General features: G+C 37.5%; 1 protein-coding gene across 1 annotated transcript in view; it reads left to right on the top strand.

The window, feature by feature from the left end:
- clstn2a (calsyntenin 2a) overlaps window positions 1–21,468 on the top strand; it is a 316,111-nt gene that overhangs the window by 196,125 nt on the left and 98,518 nt on the right. The window contains exons 3-4 of the mRNA XM_065267246.2: window positions 8,103–8,298; window positions 13,022–13,230. Of these exons, the coding sequence (XP_065123318.1) occupies window positions 8,103–8,298; window positions 13,022–13,230 (405 nt within the window). The remainder of the gene's footprint in view (window positions 1–8,102; window positions 8,299–13,021; window positions 13,231–21,468) is intronic.

Here is a 21,468-nt window from a genome sequence, read left to right as displayed (position 1 = left end):
AAAGTAAAAAAAAAAAAAATGGGGGGGCCTGTGCCCCAGTAGAGCTTTATGTCTAGCAACGCCCCTGGCTTAGCACAATTCATTGAATCTGATTAGACCATTAGCATACTCTCATTCTGGCATAATAATCAAGGACTTTGCTGATGTAACATGGCTGCAGCAAGCGTAGTGATATTACGCACTGCCCGAAAATAGTCCCCTTGGCTACTTTCAATGGCAGGGGACTATTTTCGGGCATTGTGTAATATCACTACGCCTGCTGCAGCCATGTTACAGCAGCAAAGTCACTGATTATTACGCCAGTTTGAGAGTATAGTTCCTAGCCATATCTGACTAGAAAATCGCAACTTTTAATTTCCGTCGATCTTAGTGCACAATGTAACTACAGAAGAGTCAAGTTTTAAATAGGAAAAATATTGAAACTCTTTGGTTATTTTTTTTGCGCGAAAATAGTCCCCTTGGCCATTTTTAATGGCAGGGAACTATTTTCGGGCAGTGTGTAATATCACTACGCCTGCTGCAGCCATGTTACAGCAGCAAAGTCCACGATTATTACGGCAGTTTGAGAGTATAGTTCCTAGCCATATCTGCCTAGAAAATCGCAACTTTTAATTTCCGTCGATCTTAGTACACGATGTAACTACAGAAGAGTCAAGTTTTAAATAGGAAAATATTGAAACTCTTTGGTTATTTTTTTAGCGCGATGCTAATGGTTTAATCAGATTCAATGGATTGTGCTAAGCTATGCTAAAAGTGCTAGCGCCAGACCCGGAGATCAGCTGAATGGATTTCAAAACGGTAAAAATCAAATGTTTAACTTTAGGGGAGCTGGAAAATGAGCCTGTTTTCAAAAAAAGTATTTTGGTTCGTGCTGGTAGACCATTTTAATTAAACAGAGAAAACTAATTATATATTAATTTTAAATATTAGAGATTGTAGATATTAAATGCACATTTGGAGAAATCATACAATACTTTGCAAGGTTGGTGCTTAAAAAAGGTGAAAAAAAATTATTTGCCAAATACAAATTGGCAACACACATTTGGCATCACACACTGGCAACAAAACCGCCTGAAAATGTTGTTAAGCTGCCTCAATTCACCATAAACCATCTCAGACAGCCATGCATTCAGTTGTTTCTTTAAATATTATGACTCAAACTCTAAGATCTGTGATCTATCTTTGCCTCATGCAGCAGTGTACACTCTTTCCAAATACCAAACAGCCAAACGAATTGGTTTACAAGATGGAGGTCATCCAGGTCTCTGGAGTGTACTGCTTCAGTTGCTCGTAAACTACCCTGATACAAATGAATTCCAGCAGTAAGCAGTCCAAATATTACATGGATGGTTTCATTCATTAGTTTCAAATTGGCTTACCCGCACTCCCTGCTTTACACTCCCAAAGCTCATGTGATGTGGTATTAAAAAATGGCACATCTGTCGGCCCGATTTCATACTTCCTTGGTGCTTTAAAAGGAGACCCCGAAAGAGTTTAGCATCCTTAATGCTCACCGCATGTTTACATGTACTAGAGGAGCATGGCATGTTACGAGCTGTCGTTTTGGAGACGTGATGGAAATTAGACCACAGTTACCTCTGTCGTTACCTTGTGCTTATACATCAGCATTGTTCAAACTTCCCATGCTGTATGGTTTGACCCGTTTGCTCCTTCTCCAATTGAATCTGGAAAATGCATTTGCAGAAACAGACGGAGCGGAAAATGGGTTTACCCCTGACTCCCGAGCTTTAAGTTTGAAGTGATTTTATTTTTCATTTTTTGTGGTCTTGTGTTTTTGTTTTTTTTTTACCTAAGCTTTTCACGTTTTCTCATCGAACGATTGTTCGGAAAAGCTTTGGCACCCCAACTCCGCCGCCTGATGCGCTTTTATGTTTTATTTCTGCCGCCACACACCTCCGTGCACCGTCCCATTGTGCTGCATGTTTTAATTCGGATAAAGCATTGTGAAGCTACGTAATAGAAAGAGGAAATTTTAACGACAGGAATGTGGACTGTGGACGATGAATTGTGATTTCGGAGTTCAGGGATAAGGGAGAGTTTTAGAGAGGTGAATCAGATCTGCTTAAAACGAAAAAAGAATATAATGAAAAAAGAAATTGAGAGAGAATAGAGTGGATAGACTGTGTGGAAAGAAGTTAGGCTTATCTGCCCGCAACAGCAGGCTTGAGCACACAGCGTAACGGCACGTTGCTGTTTGCTCCCGAGACCTGCTGAGGTTTAAGTGATATCAGCGGTCTCAGGGTCAGAGTTCCCATGTTTTTTTTTTCTTTTTTTGGTCATTTTCCAAATCCCTTAAAGAGCTGCTGTGGCCAGATAGACACACTGCTGCCAAGAAAGGACCCATGAATATAGATATAGTGGCAAGACAATGTCCTTTTTTGTGGTCCCTGAGTTATTGTACTGTCAACAGATTGTGTGTCAACATTATCTTTGGTTGTGTGGACAGACCTGCACTATGGTACAGACCAGCTTAAAAGTAGTGAAGCATGTCTGAATTGAAAGGCACAAACCAACATAATTTTTAGACCCTGGTACACCAAAGTCTAACAAATCATCATACGACCATACACTAAAATAAAGGTGCTACAAAAGATTCTTCACAGCCATACCCATAGGAGCATTTACTAAATTAACGCACCTACTGACAGCAGGCGATGCAACAGAAACTTTTCCTTAGTGCATTGTGTGGTTAAATCTGCTTGTGGTTGATAATTGGAAATTAACATACCTTAGTTAAGGAGTTAACTGTCCTGTTAACTGTGCATGGGCCACAGGTTCGGTCGCAGGGAGCACACATACTGATGAAAAAATATCTTAAAGTCATCATTTAAAGTCATGCATGATCTCTGAAAGCCAATGTGACATTTGAAATCACCTAAACAAATACGCCCCTACCCTAAAAGAATCTGGACCTTCTTTTAATAGACCCGCCCCACACATACGCAACCCAGGCAATGATGTTGGTTGGTAGACATGCCCCTTACTGCTGATTGGCTACAAGTGTTTTGGTTCTCGGCCTGACTCCTTTGTGTTTTTCAAAAATCATGCACCCCGCCTTAAAATGCACGGTACAGTAAATCGATTATCAGTATAGTATCACACAAATGCATAAGTTGTGCTTCTGTATTGCTCAGAGCATTATGCACAAAAGGTCATGGGTTCAAACTAGGGCTGGGTATCGATTCAGATGTTCCAGATCGATTCGATTTCGATTCACAAGCTATCAATGAATATAGATTATATATTATATTATATAATATTATATTATATTATATTATATTATATTAATTATATTATATTATATTATATTATATTATATTATATTATATTATATTATATTATATTATATTATATTATATTATATTATCGACCATGGAAAAAAGATTAATCAAAAAATCGTTTTTTGCCCAGCCCTAGTTCGAACCCAGGGAACACATGCTGATAAAAAATTATGTATACCTTGTGATGTACTGTAAGTCACTTTGGATAAAAGTAAAGTCCACTTTAGTGAAATAAATATTGGAAAATGATGGGTAAAGCCATATGGTCTTTTTTACGTGCACAGTCGAACACACAGCCTTAAATAACATAGTTCATTTGCATAGTGCAAAACTTGCCTTCAACACATGCACATTACAACAAATTTCAATACCTCTCGTGGCCTACATACTCCTATAAGCGCAATGTATGCAAGGTTTTAAAAATGAAGCAGTGCGCTGTCTTCTAATGAAGAAAATTGGGTCATGTGCACTGTATGCAGCCCCTTGCAAACAAGTAAAAAATTGACTTTGTCCCTGTCCCAAATGGCACACTTTGGACTTATGGGGCCCTATCTTGCACCCAGCGCAATTGACTTTGTCAGTGACGCATGTATCATTCGTATTTTGCACCGGCGCACAGCGGGTTTTTCCCTCCACAGACGCACGTCGGCAAACTAGGGAATGAACCTGCGCTCCCTGGGCGGTTCAGCGCAAAAAAGGAGGCGTGTTGCGGCGCAAACCATCCCTGATGCTATTTTGCAGTTTCAAAAAACAATTGCGCCACTGAACAGAAAAACTAGTCTAAAGTTAGTGGCGCATTGCTCGTTGTTCATTATGCTATTTTAAGGGCGCATGCTTGACTATAATGGATAGCGTGCACAACGGGCACACACTTTGCTTATCTAATCTACACAGATGCAACAGTTATTTTTGCAAATCATAAATTGCTATAATAAAAACTATTAACACATGAGATAAGGTAAATCATAGTGGTGAGCATTGTGGTGATAGTTTTTATTTATTGTGTGGCTGTGTTAAAAAATTCTCATGCAAATAACGATTAAAATATTTTCATAAGAAACCTTAATGTATATGAACTTGATTTGTAAGTGTACTTTGGGGTTGGACCTTGCTTGCGTTTCTTGGGTCCGATATCAAAGCCCCCAAACCCTTTCAGCGATGTCCTCTGCTGGCGTCAGGTCCTGAGGCAGATCCACCTCCCGTTACACGGCGTGCCCGATTTATGCTGGCAAGCTTGGGATTCCCCCGTCTCCTGACATCTTTGTAGCGCTTGGCGCAACGATGGGGATGTGAGGTGATGAGACAATTGTGGCTATTTCCTCTCACGCCTGTTTAACCGACGCTGATTTGGGCGGATTTCTCCTATCCCCATACAAAACAACTTCTTTGTCTTTGACTGCTCTTACAAGAACGTCGGTCTCCTCGGCTGTGAACCGCTCCTGGCGTGCGCCTGGTAAATCCGTCATAATAATAGCAACCCGCCATGGAACTTCCGCCCTTGCGTTTAAAGGGAATGTTGGATAGCGTTCTGATTGGTTTATTTGACGTTATGCCCAAACCACACCTATGAATAATGAACCTACTTCAGACCAAACCCTTATTGATTTGCGCCTGGCGCAAGAGTTATTTCTCCCGCCGGGAAAATAGCAACAACGCCCAAGATCCGCCCACAAAGTCACTTGTGCATTGCGCTTCGCACTTGCGCTTCAGATCGTTAAAATAGGGCCCATGGACTTCCTCAGAGTCCACACTTTGATGACATCATGTAGTGCCGACCTTTGGGACCCTTGACGCGAATCCACAAGAGTGCACCGGAGTCGTATTTTGGGACAGACTCAAGCGTCACACCGGAAATAGGAAGAGAAGTTACCCATAAGTGTGACTCCTCCCATCCGTCGTCTGATTGTTCTTTGGCAAGGACTTTGGCGAAGCCCGCATCAAGGGTGCAATGGGGGCACTGATGAGCACACTTCGGAGCGTAAAAATGACAGATGGGACACCCTACGGCAGGGGTCGGCAACTGGCGGCCCGCGGGCCAAAAGTGGCCCGACAGCAATATTTTCTGGCCCGTCGGACTATTTTTTAGGTCCGTTTTTTTATAATTTTTTTTATCAAATACTACTTTTATTTTACAATAACAGTTAACAAAAATGGCCCCGTGTATCATTCCTTCATTCGTTTTTTTTTATCAAAACCAAAAAGAAAATAAAGAAAAACGACTTGTTTTCTATTATTTATTTCCTGAACTAAAATCAAATCAATTCCGAATGTGCGCTCAGATCAAAAATAAAAAAAATGAATGAAAACGGGTTCGGACAAATTTTAATTGAACACCTTAATTAGCAGACATATACCAATGAAATAATTTTAAACAGATCAGGTACTAACAGATTACATTTAAATAAGGGTTTTAATAGCAACCATGCTTTCCTTTAGGTCTCATTCGCTTACAGTCCGACTTTTGAACTTTTTTCATTATTATTTTTCGCGTATAACACACTGATAAATAATATGTATTAGATAAAAAATATTTGCACTAAATGCTGCACAAAACTCTTCCTCTAGCCCAGAGGTCTAGCCCAAAAATGCGTATAATAGCTACGTAATAGTTTAATCTTAACGGGCCGCCGTTTCTCGTTCTCTTTCTCTACCAGCGCATCCGCGATCATAACTATAATAATTGCAGAGGTATGAATTCATGAATCATTTGCAAATTTACCTCGCAAATCATGTCAATGCACGCGTGAAGACATAATCTCCGTGACATCGCAAATGACTGAAAAGTAATTGCAGGCTTTTAGAAACCACAATAAAATATGATACAAAATAAACTCTTTTACTGCAGTAATATTTTAACTAGTTCACTTTTAACGTAGATTTGAAAGGAAACAGTCCTGTGTCAATCACTATTAAAAACATGTGGTAAACGTAAACGGGAGTCTCCATGCCTCCGCGCATAGCTGCAACTCCTCCTTCTCATCGTCTCATTCACTACTCATTTTTTTTCTTCTGTTCTGTTACTTGAACATGGGGCTCGAGCCCGACCTTAAGGTTCGACCTGCCTTCGAGAACAGCAAGTCAAGTTCGTTTACCGTTAATTATTATGACTAAATGGGCAGCCAAATTCGTAAAAAATTAAAAATCCGCCAAATTATGGTTTTACATGTCTATTAAAATAAAGCCATTATTCATTTTCCTAACGCACAGTTATTTGATCTTTGCCTCCGTTTAAAACGTTATTGGCAAAGGAGCAATTTGTTTGGACAGCAACTCTGCAACCAACAATGGTTTCGGTTTATGCTGGTTAGAAATTTGAGTGAGAGGCTTTGTCCTATTTAATTTATTATTTATATTTCATTATTTTTTCTCTGCTGACAGTACAATGTTAAAATAATATTTATATTGGCACGAACACAATTTTTGTATAGCATTTATAATTGTTATAGGTTACTTCATCTCTCTCTTTTCGTTAGAGACATTTGAATGTGAGATTCTGGAAACGAGATCTAACGTTAAGTTTTGCGGACCCGTCAGGTCGGGAAATAAAGCAAGTGAACACAGAGTGTATTTTAAGCGGTTTACTGAATAGATTCTTGTGGGAGCTGGACAAAAAAAAAACAGTCCAGCGCAGACCTCCATTAACCTTAGGTCCCGTATAAATATTAATAAAAAAAGGAATAAAGTTCAAAAGTCGGACTGTAAGAGTCTTTCATGAGAGCATAAATGCCTGTAATATGTTACCACTAGTAGCCTACTTGTTTTTATTAAAAATGTTTTTATTGATATATTATGCCTGTAAAGGTGTTAAATAAAAAATGTGTCAAATCCAGTAATTCATTTTTTGATCTGAGCACACAATCAGAAAACCCGTGGTGGTTAATTTTTTCATTTTTGTTTTTAATTTGAAAAACGAATGATACACGGATCCATAACCATGTTTTTAGCTATTTTTAATGCTGTCTTTCGTATTTTAAATAGGAAATAAAGACAATGTTTCTTGACAAAAGATCAGATAGCCTATAGGCTAATTCAGAATAAGACACGTAAGTGTGGGAACAGCAGCTGGCCCGCCATCTACTGGCTAAAAAAAATATTGGCCCGCGGCCAAAGTTACTTGCCGACCCCTGCCCTACGGACTCATAGACTAAGTGAGCACGAGCAATTTAAGGCCACGAGACCGAAAGTCCACATGAAGTGCGCCATTTGGGACAGGGCCTTTAATTCTGCGTTAAGGGACCATGTACAAATTTCACACATTACATAGAAATGAAAAATTTTGACTGGTGACGACCATTTATGATGTCACACGCAGCGTTCTTTCTGTGATAGTAAACATCACTATCCTACATATTGTAAGCATATATTTAGAATAGCAGACATAAACTGTATCTTGTTGCAATTATCATCAGCATATATGGAATACATATTTTACTATAACATAATTTCTTTTCCAATGGGGCGGCCTGCATGAGAGCAAAAGAGATGATATCGAAACAGACAGTCATTACCGCATTCAAAACGTTACACATGAGCACCATGCTTTCTTGCACAATACGATCCCGCCACTGCAATGAGGCAATTACAAAAGCAGATAGTTATTTTTCCTTTCGCAGCATGAGCAGGTTCAGTTATAAAAGCACACCGTGTCCTTTTATTATTTCTGTGGGGTCGGGGGCCAAACCTGCTGGGTGAAATTTATAGAGATGATAGCTTGTTGAGAGCCAGGCAGAGAAAAGAAAGCCATTTACGTGTTTTCTCAGTCACTTATTTTACCTCCCGTGTCTTGTTTTTTTATTTCAGGTGAGATCTGCGCATTTAAGATTCACGGGCAGGAGGCTCCGTTTGAGGCAGAGGTGTTGAATAGGACGTCGGGTGAGGGGGTGCTGAGGGCCCGGGGCCCTGTCGACTGCGAGCAACAGAAGGAGTACACCTTCATCATTCAGGCATATGACTGTGGAGCCAGCCCAAGTGGAGCCAACTGGAAGAAGAGTCACAAGTGAGTAGGAACAGATTTTTGACAATTGTTTTCAGGGAATTTAAGATGTACAACTCCTATACTTAATAAGATGTCCTGCATGGTCAAAATCAGATTCACCCCCTGAAAGTTCATCAGACCAACCACCTTAAGCCAATTTGGGGCAGATAGAAACCCCAGCCTGATCTAACGAGAATTAGTATATACATACGAGTTGGTTAATTCTATGAATTCGTACAAAGTTAATCGTGCAAAAATGTACGATTACAGTAAAAAGAAAACGAAACCCCACCCCTAACCTCAACATTACATGGGCAAAGTTTATACAATTTAATACAAAATAGCCACCTCGTAAAATACGTAAGAATTGCAATGAGACAGTGTTGGGAACCCTGTAAGCTGAGTACTTGTACTGTACTATTATGGCCGTTTCACACGGTACGCGGTAAGCGGCAAAATCGCCGCACGGCTTCAGCTTTTCTCTTGTATTGGAAGCGTTTTGTGCAGCATTTAGTGCAAATATGTTTATCTTCAATGGCACCTGTCATGAAGTACCATATCCGGAGAAGGAATAGGATTTTGGGTGCACGAGCAAGGTGTGTTGACCAACTCCGCTTCACCTCTGTAACCCCGTTTTGCAGCTTTCCGCACGCCTCCTATTGAAAAAGAACTAAACACTCGCTGTTGCCGCATACAGTGTAAAACGGCCTTTAGATGATGGTTTTACCTTAATTTTCCAGCAGCTTTGATATCTAATAGCTTTTGCAATTTACTGTAAATAATTCAAGATAAAAGCTAGTGTTTATAGTAGTTCAAGTTGAAGGAAGAGGAGCAAAATAATGCACCGCCCAACCTTGCAGCATTTTATTACACATTGTGCTCTTTTGTACACATCAAACCTCTGTGTAATGTTAGATGTGGCAGTCCTGCTGAGCAAATGATCAATCTGTTTAATTCATCCTCTCATTATCAAAGTTAAAGCAGTATGAAGCTGTGTAAGATTTCTGGAAGCTGAAACACAATGAGAGAAAGCTGTTAAACCGATTGCTGTGCTGACGGGTAACACCATTATCTATTTCCTGTGGAGTTACTTTTAGGGAAAAAAAAATATTTTATGTCTATTCATATCCCTAGGTATCCTCAGATAATTGTTTTTTGAACAATAAACTATGTTTGATTATGATTAAGAAAAACAATATTTTATAGGGCAGTAAAGTAGGTTTTCTGACATCAGTAGCTGGGTTTTCATTGAAACGTGAAGGAAATCTTTTCAAAATTGGCAAAAAAAAGTTTGTTTTGTTTGTTAGTTTATTCTTTGTTTGAAAGCACATGGTTTGTTCTTTCATTTGATAATATTATTTTTATGTTTGTATATTTTTAGAAGAAAATTTTCCTGGAAGATTTTTTGTGAAACTTTTGTGAAAATCACAAAAAATGCTGGCGGGTAACTTTTCAAAAAATGGCTGGCGGGGAATCAGTTAATGTTTGCTACGTCAGGATTTATTCAGCAAATGCATTTTCATCTCCCATTATTTGCATTTACTCTTTTTCACAATAGTCAAAAAAACTTTTTTGGATATAAGGGATTTTTATTCCAAATTTGGCATTTCCATCACTTGTTTCTTATGCGATACTTCAAAATGGCCATAAAATTTGTGTGATAGAAATCCAGCTAGTGTCACTTGGGGTGGATTTAGAATAGTGTTAGATTAATAGCTGTTTATAAAATATTTATGCCATTTTAAACTTTATAGGATTGTTACATTTGTAGATACACAATAATTAATTTGCTTGTGTGAAAATAGTAAAAAACCTCCATGATACTGTATATTAAAGGAATTAAGACTTCACGCTGGCGCGTCACAAGGCTGGTGCAAGTTGAGAAGTTGTGGTTTAAAAGTAAAAAAAAATTATTGCCGAAAATGACCCTTAAGCCTCGTTTGGGATCGTTTAGAGTCCTTTGAAGCTGCATTGAAACTGCAATTTTAAAATGCATTGAAACTGTAAACTGTTGGGGTCTAATAAAGTCTATTAAATAAAAAAATTTCTTGGAATGTTTTCCTAAAAAAACTTAATTTCGCCGGAGCCGATGGTGTAGTGGGCAGCGCTCCGACATAAGGTGCAAACGCACTTCCGGCGACCCAAGTTCGAATCCCGGCTCGAGGTCCTTTGCCGATCCCAAGTGGTGCAATTTTAGATGTGATATGTAAAGCGTCCCTTATTCAGCTTACCGTAAAACTTCAAATAATAGCCCGGGATTTTATTTTCCCAAACCTATCGTCACACCAGGCATCTAAAAGAGACAGGCGTCTATAAGAGACAGCCTTTTAATTTAATTGTTCCAGCATGACAGCAGGAGGTTACCACATATTACGTTTTATTTATAATTTGAATGTGTTTAACAAATTAGTTTGTGTAAGAATAACAGTATTAAATTATTGGCAGCATAAATAAAGCATACAAGGATATGCTTTTTTATTGGTTGTTGCGTGAAATCTTACCCAGATACAACAGTGCTATTTTCTGATTGGCTATTGTGTAGCCTCTTTCTTTTTTTTTGATTGGCTCGCTCGACTAGAACTCCAGGGGAGACGGGCTTGATAGAGAGAGCAGTGCGGCCAGATACATTTTGGGCACTGCAGTAAATTAAACATGAAAAATAGTGTTTCCGCGCGAGAAATACAATGTGTGGCGGGCTATTAATAGCGGCCTCAAAACACTACCGGCCCACCCGGAAAAGTCCTGACTCTCCCAATTGCCACTTCGCTACTGTCATCATCGCTGCAATCCTGACGACGAACCTTGTTGTGTTGTCATAGTGATGAGTAACGGAACGACTGCGTCTGTCACTTGACATCTACCGGTAATCAAAACTTTAGCATGTGCAATCTGCACCATAGAACTGGCTTAAACAGACGATCTGATGGGTTTTAGAAGATTAAATACAACCCAAAACTAAAAAACAGACCAGGCCTTTATTTGAGACAGGCATTTATTTACCCAAACCTGTTGTCACACCAGGCGTCTAAAAGAGACAGTCGTCTATTTGGGACTAGGCTATTATTTGAAGTTTTACGGTATACATCAAAATATTGTAGATATTAGGGCTGTGACAAATAATCGTGCAAATGCGCATTTTCTCAATAAATTAATTTTAATGAATTACGGTGAAATGCCACCACATCCAAAAGCGCTTTCGTGCAGAAGCGCCATTTGTGCCACAGAAGAAGTACCATTACAAACACTATTCAATTAATGTCTAGAGGCATATTTACATCACTGTTCTTCAGATTGTTTCAGGTATTTCAATGATAATAAAGAATATTTTGAATGATTGTGTTTGACGAGTGTTGCTTTTTAAATGCACGTTATAAACGCCTCAAACTCATAGTGATTTTAGATTGATAAGGACTTCCTACTGATCACAAAGCCGTAGTGCATACACAAGCTGTGCATGAAACGCAGAATCGGAGCCTTCGATTCAGAATTGATTTCACACAGCTATTTTTAATGGGGACCGCGATGCATCGTCACATCCCTAGTACATATTACAACTCGCGAGATCCACCAATCAGAAAGGGTCCCAAATTTCAAAAGCATTTTAGATTAAAATTAATTGAGAATATCTATTTTCCCATGGATCTGTGCCTGTGATGTAAAGAACATTCTGTGAAAACGCAACCTTTATATCTTTTAATATTGACCGAGGAAGATCATGTCAAAGATCTATTATCTTAATCTCATAATTAGATTATTAGACTTTAGCCTGGATTTCACAGACAGGGTCACATTTCTCTCTAAAATATGGTTAAGTTGACCCTCTCTCTTTGTCTCTCTCACACACAGTTCACTCAGACTCTGACTTACTCTGTCTTTCCATCTCTCTGACTTACTCTGTCTCAGTCGTTCAAGATTCAAGATTTTCTCTCTTGCTCGCTCTCTCTGTCCCTGGAAGCACTCCAGGACTTCTGTAGTTCACACACACGTACACAAACACAACCTCTAGCCGTACTACACACTCAGTCTTGGCTTTCCCTGCATTGATGAACCATCAAGATGTTTACAAAGTTGCCGAAAGCTCAGTACTGTATGTGCCCAACAATTTCTCTCACAATAGCAGCTGGAACAGACACAGCTCTGATGAAATACTTTAGAGAGCCCTGCTTCAGGCACCTTCTACTGTGAGAGAGATGAAGAACTGCTTTTGATTTCACAGCTTGGCCTGTTCTGATGAATGTCTCCTGACAATGAGATATAGTGTGTGTGTGTGTGTGTGTGTGTGAGCAGAGGAGAAATCACAGAGAGCAGGACCTCGGCGGGATCATCCAAATGCAGGTCCCATTACCTTAATGTCTCCATTTAGGAAGATGCATGACCGCAAAATAATTTAGTTATGTCAAAAGAGGTTGCAGATTCGTTTCGGGTGTGCACTGTACGATTTTGGGCACAATTTTACCAAGACAAATTTTGGAGATTGCTTTTTTTCTTGTCACAGAGCTTCGATCACTTTGTCAATATTTGCCTTTGCGATAAATCTCAGTCTGTAAAAAAGTTTTTTTTAGTTGAGCATAAAAATCTTCATATATATATATATATATATATATATATATATATATATATATATATACACAGAGGTGTTGCATGTATGTCTTGGGACTATTAGCACTTCTCTTTAATATGGTAACCATCTTGCATTTTCTTCACCCTGACTGGTTCTTTGTTTCTCTCACTGATTGTATTATAGGGCAGTGGTGCATATCCAGGTGGATGATGTAAATGAGTTCTCCCCAGTGTTCAGGGAACCTCAATATCATGCTACAGTAACCGAGGGCAAGATCTACGACAGCATCCTTCAAGTGGAAGCCTGGGATCAGGATTGTTCTCCACAATACAGCCAAATCTGCAACTATGAGATTGTTACACAGGATACACCTTTTGCTATTGATCGCAATGGTGAGATTTTTAACTTGCACACAAACACACACACCAGTGGCCAGTTAGCTAGTGAACATTATTACTTTGTTTCATAATTAAGAATTTGCCAGCAACTTATTGGTAATAATGCAAAATTAATATCCATGGAGGTGCAGGTTTAAGTGAATTGAGGGTATTAAAACAGAATTATGAACAGATTTAGATCATTTTGATTTAGGATCGTAAGTGATTTTTGAGTGTTTTGAAATGGGGTAAATTCATTTGCACTAGTTTGTCCAAGTCAAAGTGACTTATCTGTCAACATTTTGAGTTGAAACAACCCAGCAAAGGTTAAATATAGGGATGGAACGATGTGTCGACCTAGTCGATTACATAATTTTGTCAATTTGCCAGAAATGCGTCGCACTGTTTACATTTGAAATGACGATCAGTATCAAAACACATGAAACAGCTAAAACGCGATCACAAGTGTGGGAATACTTTAAGCAGAGACGAAATACAATGGCTTTGCACACTTGTAAAACTAAAGTGACTTAAGTGATGTCACTGTGTGCAGAGAAAGCCAGCTGGCAGTGCAGAGTTCCTAACTAACTTATTTTGTGCAAATGTGCACAGATATTACAGAAGTTCGTCCTGTTAGGTATTTCTTCCTTTAATGCATTTACATAATGTAGCAGGAGTGTAAACGCTGTTTATTAAAGGAACAGTATGTATGATTGTGGCCAAAACTGGTATTGCAATCACAAAACTTGTGGCTAAAACTGGTACTGCAACCACACAACTGGTGGCCAATGCACAACATGACAACATAAACATCAGTTTAGGGCTGCAACTCCACTTTTTAAAGGACAATATCCTGACCAGACCACTGTTGTGAGTGATATAAATATTTGAAATGATAATGATTTCTTAATGTCTAGCGACATATCAGGGCCATTTTATGATTAATTGATATCAATTTCTTACATACTGTTCCTTTAAATATTCGAAGATCATTCTATAGTTTTTTTATATAAATGTTCAATATTAAGGTTGATGCTTATTCAGATTGATTTATTTTATTTTACTTATTTAATTTTAATTATTAATATATGCCTATTTTATTGTTTATGTTGTGTGTGTGTATATATATATATATATATATATATATATATATATATATATATATATATATATATATATATATATATATATATATATGTGTATATGTATATGTATATGTATATGTATATGTATATGTATATGTATATGTATATGTATATATATATATATATATATATATATATATATATATATATATATATATATATATATATATAAAACATCCGACTAATCTAAAAAGTCATTAATCGGTTGAAAAAAATGTCGATAGTTGCAGCTCTAGTTAAATTACAATCCAATGGTTTGAGTTGTTCCCTTTTGACCCATCTTTAGATTGAAAATAAGGCTGCATTTTTAGTGTGTAAATAAATTATGTAAAAATATGAAACTATTCATTAATTGCACATTTTAAAAACAAAAGAATCTTAATAGGTGCTCCTGTATACACAGTTTTTTTTTTTTTTAAAGGTACGAGACCAGCAGCTGGGTTACAGTATCCAAAAAAAGTTTATATTTGACCCACAATGGGTAAAAATTACCCAGCATTTTGGGTTGAAACAACCCAGCATGGGTTAAATTACAATTCATTGGGCTGGGCTCATCCCGTTTTGATCCAATGCCGTGTTAAAAATAAACAAGCATTTTTTACATTGTAGCATTGCATTAGCAGCACCCAAGGCCATGGGTTCGAACACGCAGACTGATGAAAAATGTATTCCTTGTAACCCGCTGTAAGTCGATTTAGATAAAAGCATCTGTCAAATAAATAAATGTACCGGTAAATGAAAAAAACTCCCACGCACTAAATCATACGATACACACATTAAATTCTGTCTTTCTTATTGCCAATATAAATATGACTATACATGCAAATCATCTTCTCACCTCCATGCTTCACCTGTAATTCTTTTTTAGGTGTTGATGATTAAATCTGATCCATTTTTAGCTACCATTTACGTTATTCTATCATCCACAAGCCCAGGACTGATGTCTTACTTTGTTATTATTTAATGCCTGAATGAATTAAATGGCTCATTGGCCAGTTGGGCTGTTTGCAGCTCTAATCTTGGAACTGGATTGCCAGGCAGTTCCGGGCACGTCAGTGACAACTCCGTTAAACCGGTGGTGCAAGAGCAATGGGAGAAAGAGATCAGCCTGTCTGCAGCCGTCTGATGTCCTCTGGTGGCTGTCAGATATCTTAAGGAGCTGTTGTGTCTTTTACAGGCGCAAGACAAATGCAGAGCTCTTGCCTTATTCGCCTCCTCCTGCTGCTTTGGGCCATGCCAGTGTCTGTGGTGCGACTGGCATTGCTAGGGTTCGGGTAGTGCCATACGTGAGACATGGGCCGCCAGATTGAATTTTGTTCGGAGGGTTTTTGGCTCTATAATTTACTGTGGATCAGAGTGCAGAGTGTGTTATTAAATATAACAGGCCCACTGGCGAGGAGGTCTCCATAGTGAAAGTGTAGAAGCATGCGCTGATGTAGTTACGTTGGAGGGAGGAAAGCAAAAATGAGAGGGGAGAATAGCAGAAGGAAAAAAATGTGAATTGGACAGAGAGTGGAAGACAATTTCAAATGTCATTTTTATTACCTTGAAGGGCACTACAGAAAGGGAATTTTGCTGACTGTAGCTTTCTCACTATCCTTTGGAATACGCCTACAAAATCTTTTTTTATCATTTACACTGATGAATTGTTCACCAGAAGACTAGGGATGTCAAATAAATGAGTAAATCAAAATCATTTTGATTTTATGATTAAGTGCCCCTTTATTGAACAATAAAATCTGAATTGGACATATACTTGAACGGGATTGAACAAAATATTTAAAACATCCAAAAAATTTAAGAAACACAACCAGCAGTGCAGGAAATGGGAGGGCATGAGGGGACATTTGAATTTTTGAAATGGTGGAATTGAAAAGGAATTTTATTTAAACAGCTTAGTGGCATTTAAAAATGACGTCCCATTCAAGTGAGGACAAAACGTTTGTGTGACTTAAATACTCATAAAACAACATACTTAAGAAGAAAAAATAAACATAAATTGTAATGTTATTTTAAAGGTAACGTTCTTCCTGATCCTATTTTTTTTTTAATCTAAAATGAACCTCCCTCTTCCAAATTACGGTTCATTCACAAGGGGCATAAGCGTTAACGCTTGTCTGAAGTGTGACCAACAGCCAATCACAGTGGCCGCACACATGCTTTGGTCTTGCTTAAATGTAATTAATAATAATAATAATTAGTTACATTTATATAGCGCTTTTCCAGTGCTCAAAGCGCTTTACATATGAATGGGGGAATCTCCTCAACCACTACCAACTAATTGGCTGGCCTCAGTGAATTTCTGCCATTCCTAGCGCTGTACAACCAGTCGCTACGCAAAAACCAATATGGTATAAAATTATCAATGTGTCTCCTTATTTAAATGTATCACTTGGGTCTGCTTACATTTCAGTTTTGCTAAATAAGCTCAAAATGTTAATATTTTTCTTTCAAAAACGTATCGTTACACTTCAGAAAGCATTTATTAATCCAAACATTAATTTGGGTTACTTTAAGGCGGCATGCACACCAAAGCTTATATAAGCGTCTGAAAACGCCTGGAGGACGCCGAATGCCAGCTGTCTTTTCAGCTGAGCACCTGGGCCCGGTTGCATAAAGCACCTTAAGTTTTTCCCTTAAGTATGACATTTAAGGGGTAAATTCCCCTTACCTAAGATAATAATTTAAGGGTGTTGCATACAGTATAATCCCTTAACGGTTCTCTTAGGTAAGGTGAATTGTTAAGTGCTTCACGACTGCGACCCAGGTTTGCCGTTTTAAAATACTATTGTTGCCATGGATACGTAACAGAAAAAAACAAAAGTTTTTTTTCTGCAACACCCTTAAGTTTAAGGGAAACATAAGGGTGAACTTAAAGGATAATTGTTTTGGAGAAACTACAGTGATGGACACTGAAATTTTGACAATGGGTCACGTCTTGACTTTTTGACTCATTTAGAAGCGTCTCTTGACTGCTTCAGAATGGAAGTCAATGGCCATGCACAAACATCTCATTAAAACAACACTTAACGTTAATTTTCAAAACTGTGCTACTCACCAAGTGGTCCGTGGTGTTCTTTGATGGCTGGTTTAATGGTATGGTGGATGTTTTCTTGACACACTTTAGGCCCCTTAGTGCCAGTTGGGCATTGTTTAAATGCCACGGCCTACCTGAGCATTGTTTCTGACCATGTCCATCCCTTTATGACCACCATGTACCCATCCTCTGATGGCTACTTCCAGCAGGATAATGCACCATGTCACAAAGCTCAAAACATTTCAAATTGGTTTCTTGAACATGACAATGAGTTCACTGTACTAAAATGGCCCCCACAGTCACCAGATCTCAACCCAATAGAGCATCTTTGGGATGTGTTGGAACAGGAGCTTCGTGCCTTAGATGTTCATCCCACAAATCTCCATCAACTGCAAGATGCTATCCTATAAATATGGGCCAACATTTAAAAAAAAAATGCTTTCAGCACCTTGTTGAATTAATGCCACGTAGAATTAAGGCAGTCCTGAAGGAGAAAGTGGGTCAAACACAGTATTAGTATGGTGTTCCTAATAATCCTTTAGGTGAGTGTATACTGTATCTTAATGTATATGACTCTTCCTCTGAAAACTCAGCCAAAGTCTTTTTTTATTTACTTTTGTACATAAAATCTTACGTGTAAGAAACATTTGTGAAAATAAATCCTTGATATCTTTAATACTGATTGAGTAAGTCTGTTTAAAATTTAAATCTGTGTGAAATTAATGGTTGAAATCAAACTTTTATGGTTGTTATTTCAGAAATTAATTTCAAGACTTTAGCCTGGTTTTCAAAGACAGGGTCACATAAAGGAGATCCTTTCATTTAATACCACAAATACAGGATGCGATTTTAATGAAACAAGACTGAAAAGCCACAAAAGTTAGTTTGATTCTTCCTTTCAAATAAAATGTGAGTGTTGAAAAACAACACCAGTGAAATACTGCTTACAACTGAATATGTGTTAGTTATACTTAAAAGATCTGCGTTGTCTGCAATTCTCTCTGCTTCTTGACTCCTGTGTGTTATATGGGCCGCCACATAAATGTGCAAACTGATTGACAATCACAAAGCATCTTAGCCTAACCATTGCCCGCAGTCACATTTTTGTTTGCTGTCTAGAGACTGTAGGGCTGTCACAGAGACAGATGTGATACGTGAACGTCTAATTTAGTGATGTCTGTCAGGTGAGAGTCCAACCCAAAAATGATTGCAAGATTAATATAGATAAAAACAAGAGTTGAATGCTATCTTGACAGTTCATTCACATCCAAATTTTAACAGTGACCCTTGCATATAATTTACTCTGGCATTGTCTACGCACTCTCATATCGCTTATAACTCAAAAGGCTTTTGAGGAAAAAGTTATTATAAAAATGTACCAAAATGAATGCTACTCTCCCTGGCTGTCAAGTCGAGTTATTAATAAAACAATATTAGTGGCTGCATGAAGTATTTTTGGAAAATTGACATGCCCTGTGGTGTGCTACAACTAGTTTAAACAGCATTTTGCTAATTCCTTTCTAATTGGGAATCATGCAGCTTTCATAAGCTCATGTTAATTGAGACAACATAAAATATTTGCTCTTTTAAACATAAATTTGTCACACTGCAGGGCCATTGAAAATAAACTGGGAGTGAAAACAATTAATCGAATTGGTAAATAAAATGATTAGGAATTACATCCTATAACTCAATTTGTAAAATACTTATCTTGATGTTGATTAAAAATTACAGTATGTGTGTTCGCTACCCATATAAAATGTTTTTTTTATTTTTTATTTTAGAACAAGCATAAAGAATTACTTACTGATGTTTTTACATCGAAGTTTTATTATGCCTAGGCCAATAAGTACTAAGAACTAAAACCAATATACTTTTAGTGAAAAGATTTTAATTTGGGTTTTTTGCTTACAGATGTCAACGTGGTTAAAACAATCCCTTTCACACAGATGTGCGGAAACAGCTACAAACGCTGTATTATGTACACGCTAAATAGTTCGTAATCATAGGGGAACTATTTTTAGTGCTATATAGCAACTATAAAGCACCTATGAAGAACCATCTAGGGGTGACATTTCCACAATATGGTTCTACACAGGTGCTATATGGCAATTAAATGGTTCCCATATGATTAGGACCCTGTGAACCACTTTTAGTGCTATTTAGTGCCGTTTGTTTTTTAAGTGTACACCAGGCCAGTAGTTGATGATGTTACTTGATGTCTGAACATGTGGTATTTTTATATAAAGTTTTTGTACAGGTGCCCTGCGTCTGAAATCACATACTGTGGCAGTAGGCACTGAATTACATGTAGCACCTACTAATCGACCGTTAAAACAGTAGGTACTACTGTATATATAGCATGAATATGGATAGTATGAATGAATTCTGATGTGCATCAACCACCATGTTGATACATAATGTGACCTGTTTCGTCATAACAACAAGTAAGGGGGTGTGCCCACTAAGGGTGCTTTCTCACCTGCCTTGTTTAGTTCGGTTGAATAGAGTTCGATAGCTCACTTGGTGCAGTTCATTTGGGCAGGTGAGAATCCAGCAATCGAACTTGGGTGTGCACCAAAAGCGGACCAAACAAGCGGGCTGAGACCTAGAAGAGAACACGATCCGACCTTGAACAGACCTAACTGTAAAAAGTTCTGCGAATTTGAACTAATCCAGCTGCCGTAGTCAGTTGTGCTGTGGAATGAGAAAGTGTTTGTATACGGTTAGCACGAGCAACAAAAGCCTGATGGCAGCTTGTGGACATACTTCGCAGGTTGCAGTGCATTAAAAAATTTGATGCCACGCTTCATTCTTGAAATGAATATACAAACTATGTATTCTATAACGACCATGAATACAATCAGAATGCGCAGTTGAAAGTGGTGTGAAAAAGAACCAATCATTTTTTGTCTTTGGTCCAGACCAAATGAACCGAACTACAGATGTTAAAAAACACCACAACAAACAAAAAAACACCACAACAAATTAAAAAACACTGAAACAAATTAATAAACAACAACAAATTTAAAAAACACTACAGCAAATTAAAAACCACTACAGCAAATTAAAAAACACTACAACAAAATAAAAAACAAATACAAAATAAAAAACACAACAGCAAGTTAAAAAAAACCTACAGCAAATTAAAAAACACAACTACAAATTAAAAAACACTACAACAAATTAAAAACACAACTACAAATTAAAAAACACTACAACAAAATAAAAAACCGTAACAAAATAAAAAACACACCAGCAAATAAAAAAAAATAACACTACAACAAAATAAAAAACACTACAAAAAAACACAACTACAAATTAAAAAACACAACAACAATTTAAAAACACAACTACAAAGCTACATTTGGGTCATCTGTAACATTCATGTTTGGAAAAATGCGCTACAGGAAGAATAACTTCCGGTTCAAAAGCCGAACTGCAGTGTCGTCCAATCAGCGATGTCTCATGTTGCCCACTGGTACCTACCTCTTCCGGTAGGTTAATGTAGTTGTGTTTTTTATTTTGTAGTCGTTTTTTATTTTGTTGTAGTGTTTTTTAATTTGTTATGGTTTTTTATTTTGTTGTAGTTTTTTTATTTGTTGTAGTGTTTTTTAACTTGCTGTTGTGTTTTTTATTTTGTTATGGTTTTTTATTTTGTTGTAGTGTTTTTTAATTTGTAGTTGTGTTTTTAATTTGTTGTAGTGTTTTTTAATTTGTAGTTGTGTTTTTTAATTTGCTGTAGTGTTTTTTTAACTTGCTGTTATGTTTTTTATTTTGTATTTGTTTTTTATTTTGTTGTAGTGTTTTTTAATTTGCTGTAGTGTTTTTTTTTATTTGTTGTTGTTTTTTAATTTGTTGCAGTGTTTTTAATTTGTTGTTGTTGTTTAGTAATTTGTTGTTGTGGTTTGCACTTCAGGGCCACCGTACTAATCCCTGTCCGGGAAACCTCTCATAGAGATGAGAAATAAAACCTGCTTTGTTCAGCTATGATAAGCTGTTAGGCCGAAGCTGTTTCGATGTTTTCATGGAAAGGTTGGTTGTTTTTAGTCACATGACCTGGAATCGCTT

Source organism: Paramisgurnus dabryanus, chromosome 6 (genome assembly GCF_030506205.2).
Source record: "Paramisgurnus dabryanus chromosome 6, PD_genome_1.1, whole genome shotgun sequence".
In the NCBI taxonomy this organism is placed as follows: Eukaryota; Metazoa; Chordata; class Actinopteri; order Cypriniformes; family Cobitidae; genus Paramisgurnus; species Paramisgurnus dabryanus.
Note: the sequence above shows the minus strand (reverse complement) of the source record. Positions and strands in the feature narration are given on the sequence as shown.